Genomic DNA, 7,994 nt, shown 5'->3' on the forward strand with positions numbered 1-7,994 from the left:
ACGCTTTTATACTTTCACAGGTTGATGTGGACAAGAGTAGTGATGTGCATTTTAATTTTTGCGGTCGCCATTTCAGACAACTGAACTGACAAAGCAAGCGATATTACCCGCTTGCCTCCCTGCTGAAACGTAGACAGCTAACCCCCCCCCCCCAAAAAAAAACGAGCGCCAAAAGGGGCCGTGCAAATTTGTCATAAAACTCATTCCAAAAAAAAGCTTTAATCACTGCAGTCTTTTGGGGGGTGAATTTTAGTACTAATGTCATTTTTGCATGGAAACCTATTTAATAAGTGCCAATGTTCAGCTCAGCCAACTGTCCCTTCAATAACTTTTGAGATAGTTATTAACTAAAGCAATAAATAAATCTGAGACTGTGAACTCGGAGCCTACCGTGGAGGGGATTCACTGGATTAAAAATAAGAAATAAAAACAGATCTTACTTGACAGTCATGTTTTTAAGTTCAGAAAAAAGTCCTTCTCAGCTACGCCCCCGCCCCTCCAAACCCCCAACATGAGTCTGGACTCCTCCCAGAGTTTTGACCGAAGAAAAGTCTCTCCGAGTGGCCCACACTGGCAGTCAAGCACGCGCATGCACGATGATGCCGGCTGTGGTTTTGCCCGCGGCGTGGGCCCTGCTGCTGCTACCGCTGCTGCTGCTGACGTCATCGGCTCCGGCGTCCGGCGAGGAGTCGGAGGAGCGCCCGTACAAGCGCAGCCAGTGCAAGGCCATACCGGCCTCGCTGCAGCTGTGCCGGGACATGGAGTACAGCGACATGCGCCTTCCCAACCTGCTGGGCCACGAGAGCATGAGTGAGGCTGTGCAGCAGGCGTCCTCGTGGATCCCGCTGGTGCACAAGCGCTGCCACCCGGACACCCGCAAGTTCCTCTGCTCACTCTTCGCGCCCGTCTGCCTGGCCGACCTGGACGAGGCTGTCCGCCCGTGCCGATCGCTGTGTGAGGGCGTCGAGCGCGGCTGCGCGCCGGTCATGGCAGCCTTCGGCTTCCCGTGGCCCCCCATGCTCGACTGCCGGGCCTTCCCCGCCGACGACGGCGACCACCTCTGCATCCCGCCCTCCGACCTCCGCAACGCCGTACCTGACGCCGGGGAAGGTGCGAAGTGGGGCTTGTTGGAATTTAACTCTAAGAATGCAGCACTATGTCTGTCGTTCTCAAAACGCACTTTGTGATCGGAGGAGCAAACCAGTTGATTTTTCATTACATATTTTCGCAAGGATTTAAAAAAAATAATTAAAAGCCTTAAAAAAAATAGATAAGAAGCTTTTTCACGGGGGGGAGGAGGGGTGGGCTTTTTTCCAAACAACTAGACAGGGGATGAACGCAAATTTTCCAGGCATCAAACTTCGATATATTTTATAATTCAACTACAGTGAGTATTTAAGCTTTGCTGTTGTGAAAATTGGAATTCCCAGATTTCACAAAACAAAATAACAGAGCTTTTGTCTCTTTTATTGTCCCCCCCCCAACTTCAAGACTGAAGAAAAAAAACAAAAAGTAATTTTTGCGGGCGCAAACAACTTGTTTTGTTGTGCTAAATGGACAAAATAAATTTATTAAAGTTGTTCCTGTTTTAGCACCGCAAAATAATACAAGCTGTTATTTTACCTACTATGACTAAGAATTTTTTTTCCAAGAAAAAAGATAATCTCTGGCATTACATTTTCCAAGAGGAAAAATAAAACATTGTGATTCTTTCAGAATGAAGTATAGCAAAAAGTCATAATCTAATTTAAAAAAAAATTAGTTTTCAAGAACAACCACTTTTTTGAAAAAAAAATACATATATATATTTTTTTTCAGGGAAAACATTTTTCTTGAAAATTGTCATTTTCTGAGAAAATATTTCCTGATTTGCAACTGAGAATGAAGGCAACACTGGAAAGGAAAAACATAATTATTTGAGTGTACTGTGCATTTATATTGCCTTTTCAGAGAATAAAATTGCAATTTTTCCAGGATAGAACATTCATCAATTCTGAAAGAAAATCATTACATTTTCAGAGGTAGTTTTCAGATTTTCAGATGTCTTTTCTTAAAATTCATAATCTGATCAAAATGTTACTTTTCTCAGGAAACCTTTTTTTAACAGGAAAATAACACTTTTTTTGCTTGGCTGGGAGATTTGAAATGTAAACAACAAAATTTTTTACATTTTGATGAGAATTTAAGAAATTTAAGTTGGGTGGGGGAGCAAGAAGCCATAAATCAATTATACGAAAATAAAGGCTGTCGGAAGGAAAAAAAAAACTGTTATATCATGACAATACAATTGAAACGTTATTTTGAATAAAATATTGATTAAATCATTTATTCAAGTGTTTTTTTGGGGGGGTGAAAACACTTTTGGCACGTGTCCAGTATTATGTCTCGTTTTCCATTTTTACAGGCCAAATAGTTGAGAGCGACTCAAGAGCGCCACTACTGGTTGCAGTTGGGTAGTGCACGACATTCTCACCATGTTGTGACTGACACGTTGTTTGTTTCAGTGCCCCGAGTGTGTGACGCCTGCAAGGAGACTGATGAAAATGACAACGAAATAGTGGACAACTTGTGCAAAAACGATTTTGGTAAGCAACCTCTTGGACATTCATTAAATGTTTGCTTGCTACTGCATCAGTATTAAGTGCTGTGCTTGTTGCAACACCTCGACTTCCAGATTTTTCTGAACATGAGCTATCGCTTTTTTTTTTTTTTTGCGTTAACAAGCAGCAGTCTGGACGATGGTGAGCACTTCTTTCAAAAAGAATTCAAGTTTTATTGCCACTCCTATAGCTGAGCTTTGCCCATAATGAAACATAAAGCAAAGACATTTACAATTTGTGTTTTTAACTAAACCACATAACACATCAGTCCTCTCAATGCAAAATTCCATAGACGGGCTAGCACAACTAGCATTAATATTGCAATAGTTATAAACCTTTGAACAGTTTTTATTTGAACACAATTAGTTGCAACACATGAGGACAGACAACAATACTCTGAGGCATAGATTCTTTATCATCTGCGAAGTTCTATTTCATGATTAAAATGGAATTTCGAGTAAAGTTATATTTTTGAGGGGGAAAAGTTGTATTATACCGTGAAAAATATGTTGTACTTGGTTGGCAGGAAATTAGTTAAACGTCTAGTAGGCTGTTTGGATTTTAACAGTTTTTTTTTTGTGTTTTTTTTAGCTCTGAAAATCAAAGTGAAAGAGATCTCATATATGGACGGCGACATGCGGATCGTGCCGGAGAACAAGAGCAAGACCATCTACAAGCTGCACGGCGTCATCGAGCGTGACCTGCGCAAGACGGCGCTGTGGCTCAAAGACGGACTTCGCTGCGTCTGCGATGAGATCAACGACATCAACGCCGCCTACCTGGTGCTGGGTCAGAGGATGGACGACGGACATCTGGTGGTGACCTCACTCAAACGCTGGCAGAAGGGCCGCCGCGACTTCAAGAGGATTTCGCGCAGCATACGTAAGCTGCAGTGCTAAAAAAAAGACAAATAAACATTGTGTCAGACTGTTTTAGCCATTTTGCCCGATTTAAAATAAGCAATTTTCACAGATTTTTACAGTTTAGAAAAATAAATAAATAAACTAGGAATATGTACAAACGTTTGTCCATTTTAAACGTTCAAATAGTTCACTGGTCGTGTAAGTAAGTAGTGTCAGAAAAGAATTCTAGAAAATTATTGTTAGCTCAAACTATTTAGAATCAGCAAAAATCCTACAATAATTTCACACATATTGCATTTAAAATTTTGAAGTCATCTACATTGCAAACATATACAAACCGTTTCCCTTTTTACATGTTTGAATGGCGTACAGGTCATGATGGAAGTGAAAAGCATGAAAGGAGGCTTACAAACGTTCGTAAAACATCCGAAAATGTTTCCATTTAATGTAGCAAGCTCAAGCAATTCAGAATTTCCAAAACTCATACAACAATTTTGAATCAGAAAAACTCGCTTCAATTTCAAGTGGTTGACATACTGTTTTTACGACTGAAAGAAAAATGTATGAAAAACAAAACATGCATTCAAACTCATGAGTAAGCAGTGTCACCTTAGCGCAAAAGAACATGCATAGAAGTTTGTAAAACATCAGGAACAAATTCTAGAAGAATTCTCTTAGCTAAACCGATTCAGAATTCGCAGAACTCGTACAATAGTTTTGTGTGAATTTGAGCTTAAATTTCAAGTCTTACCATTGTGTACATACATAGATGAACATCCATCCATCCACCCATTATCTGGACCGCTTCTCCTCATGAGGGTCGCGACTTGGTCACCCTTCCATCCTTACACTTTTTTTCCTTACTCATAAAAAAATAATCAACCTCTATCCCCTCCCCTCACTGAACAAAAAAAAAAGGTTTCATAATTGTCTACAAAACACCTGATTTAAAGCCACAATAGCTAAATTCAGTCAAAGAATGGATTTGTACATTTTGTTGCTGCTATGTTGTGACGCTCTCGAGGCACTGAGGGACATTTGCACTTTCATTATTGCATCCAACACAATAAACGTTTCGTTCATGCAAGCACAAAGTGTATGAAAGTCATTTGTTGACTCGCCATTGTGCATGACGGTGTCACGTCAATACTAAAATTATTACACAACAGCAAACTGAATAGCATACTCACAAATAATGAAACATTATGAAGAACTATAATTCACGAATGGACTTGGACCGGGGTGGCACTGTGCCGATGGCTGGATTCATTGAACTTTATCCCTTTGCTCAAACTATGCGCAACTTAAAATGCTTATTTTGGCTCTCAATTGCTTCTTCACACAACCCCTCTGCTGTTCGCTCAATCACTGGAGCTCCCAAATGCGAGAGATAATAGCATGGAAGGACGTCCACAAAATTTTACTTCGGTTTTAATGTAGCTAGCTCAAACTATTCAACTTTCCAACAACAATGTTGCTCAAAATCAGAAATATGAGCGCAATTTTCAAGTGGTGGGCTGTGCATTACCCACCTAGGCCTTCAGTTTAGTCCTACTTAGTCTGACTTGAATAAATTGCCCTCATAATCATTTATGACACCACGGCTGGATAAATAATATAGGGAGAGACACTTACGCACTGCTGGATGTTGCACCACTTTGACTCACTATTCATGCTCTTGAAAGGTCCGTCTTGAAAATGTCCTTGCAATAAAATCCACTTTTTCCCCTCCTTCGTCCATTGTGGTTTAAAAAAGCAAAAATATATTTTATATTTTTGAACAGTCGCCAGTTACGACTTCCGGGTGTGTTGATTCCGCATAGCGCTGCCCCCCTCACAAGTGAGTATCCAATCATAATTCGTGTTCATCACCTTCCACGTAAGGCCAGCAAGAAGGCTCACTGTAACCAACTTGTGATCTGATTGGCTATCGCAACTGTCAATTAACCTGCGAGAGCAATTGACATACAGGCCAGCAGAGAAGGCCTTTGAAGGCCTTGACCGCCCACCACTGGTCTACGTAATGTGTTGACACGAATGAAAGAAAACGTATGAAGCAAAACATGCCCAAAAAAGTTTTTTTTGTTTTTTTTTAAATGTTGGTGAAAATATTCCCATTTCAAGATTCACTACGATGAAACTTTTGGATCAGAGTCCTTAAAAATGGAGTCAAATTATCAAGATACATTTTTGGTTCACTTTGAAAACTTAAGATTTCCTTGAACTTTGACATAAACTTTTGAAAATGTTTGTGCTTTTTAAACATTTTTTTAACAATCAGTATAAGGTTTTAAATTGTTCTGGCTGTGATTTCCTTGAAATTTTGCATAAAATTTGACCAAATTCTTGATTTTTAAGATAGATTTTTTTGTTACATTTTCTGACAATGATTTCCTTTTTGGGAGCATTTTTTGGTTTGTGGTCTAAATTCTTGTAGAATTTTGGGACCATATTTTCCTTTAAAATTGCAATTTACATTTTTGATTTTCTAGCTAAAATGTCTGAATTCCAAATTGTCTGCCGAATTGTTTGAGTTTTAAGGTTCCACTCCCAGCTTAATTTTGTACGACTTTTGAGTTTCTGGAAATCCTCAATTCACTGAAGTTATTTTTTAAAACACATTGCAAATGTTTTGTAAAATTAATCAGATGAAATGATCATTGAAAAATGCCAATGATCATTATTTTTGTAATCGCAATGTTTTCTCAATCCAAACATGAGAGATAGCTGGCTATGTTCTCACTTTTTATATTGATACAATTTTTATACTTGAGCACTAGGCACAAAAGCAAACATTTTCATTTTGCGACTTCATTTTTCATAAATGGTCTCCTAGCTTTTAAGTGTTACATTGTTGTAAGTGTTACATTATAAATGTTGATTTTGCTAATAACCACGCTGTTGTGTGTATGTGCAATATTTGTTTTTGTTTTGTAAATATCAAAATTTGATCATTTGATTTTGTATCCACTTTTTCGGAAAATTAAATGGAAATAAACATGTTTAAGATGACTTTTTTCTCTAGTTCTGATTATGATTAAATTTTTAATATGAATAAATACAATTCATGAATAAAATATGATTGCATTAATTTCATATTGAAAGAAATAATGACATGCACAAGGTGGGTTTATGGATTTATTTTTGTCTTTACTAAAATACTGGTTAAATATGTTTGATATTTAAAACAATAAATATATGTAAGCAAGAAGTTTTGTTAATATTGACAAAAACTGCAGTTTAGGTTCTCTCCCTCTCTCTCATCACAACCCTTGTAGGAATATATATATATATATATATATATATATATATATATATATATATATATATATATAAATTATGCAGCTATTGCATTGAGTATAACAAAAAGACGAGCACACACCCCATGTGACAACATAAACAGGGAGCTTTATTGTTTGTTGAATCATTTCCATTCTAATATATAGTCCTGTATATAGTAAGTCCATTTTCAACAACTATACATTCATCAAATCTTCCACACGTGTACAGTCTGATATACGTATGATATTTTGCCTGCATTCAAATTCGTGTCAAGCACATTTAAAAATGAAATGAAGAAAAGCTTTCTTCACAGTTCCTAAGTATGTGCTGCACCTACAAAGGAATGGCTTTGGGTTTGCTTTTTAAACATTACAAAAAACACACTAACATTTCTTGCTTTAATATAGTCGATAAATACAGTTGAATATATATATATATATATATTTATACTGCATATATATATATATATATATATATATGTATATATGTATATTTACATAAATATATATATATATTTATACTGCATATATATATGTATATATACATAAATATATATATATATATATATATATATATATGTATATATATATTTATATATACACACATTAGTGCTGTCAAGAAATATTTTTTTAACTAATTAATCGCAAAAATTTTTTAGCAATTGTGATTAATCACCTTTTTTAACTATTATTTTTTGTGAAGCTTGTAACAGATATTTACTTGAATAATATCGTGGAATTAAAGTCAATATGAAGTATATTTTAATTCAAAGACCGTTCTAATAACTTTCTTTGGTCCTTGAATATGATCTAAACACAGTAATCTTTACAGGCATTTTCCTTTCTTTTTTTTTTTTTTCCACAGAATTTATACAGTACATTTAGTTCTGCCCACAAGCACCACGCTCCAGCAGTGTTGGTTTGCAAGGCCCAGTACAGTATTTTGCTCTGAGATGACGTGCTAAAGATGTACAGCTAATATGGTATTGTATCGGATTTGGCCTTGCAAATCATGCAAATAATTTTTGAAGTAAATAAAACTGAGTTCATTGGTTTAAAATATTAAACTGTATTAAAAATATTCAAATTAATCTCCAGAGTTAATGCTTTCATTTTGACAGCCCTAATATATATGAATATATAAACAGAATCATTTTATGCTCAAAACCAAGCTGTGCTGCAATCATTGATGATAATAGTGCTTTTATTTTGTTTTGTCCTTCATCATCACTTCTTATGATTGAATCGTA

General features: G+C 36.5%; 1 protein-coding gene across 1 annotated transcript; it reads left to right on the forward strand.

Annotated features, from left to right (window-relative positions):
• Nucleotides 1-577: 577 nt before the first annotated feature.
• On the forward strand, nt 578-3,561 carry sfrp2 (secreted frizzled-related protein 2). The gene is made up of 3 exons (XM_088301684.1): nt 578-1,110; nt 2,505-2,585; nt 3,192-3,561. Exons 1-3 carry the CDS (start codon nt 597-599, stop codon nt 3,497-3,499), a joined length of 903 nt encoding a protein of 300 aa, XP_088157810.1. The 5' UTR covers nt 578-596; the 3' UTR covers nt 3,500-3,561.
• The last annotated feature ends 4,433 nt before the right edge of the window (nt 3,562-7,994 follow it).

This window comes from Idiotropiscis lumnitzeri, chromosome 8 (genome assembly GCF_059441095.1).
Source record: "Idiotropiscis lumnitzeri isolate Australia: NSW breed Sydney's pygmy pipehorse chromosome 8, RoL_Ilum_1.0, whole genome shotgun sequence".
NCBI classification, from domain to species: domain Eukaryota; kingdom Metazoa; phylum Chordata; class Actinopteri; order Syngnathiformes; family Syngnathidae; genus Idiotropiscis; species Idiotropiscis lumnitzeri.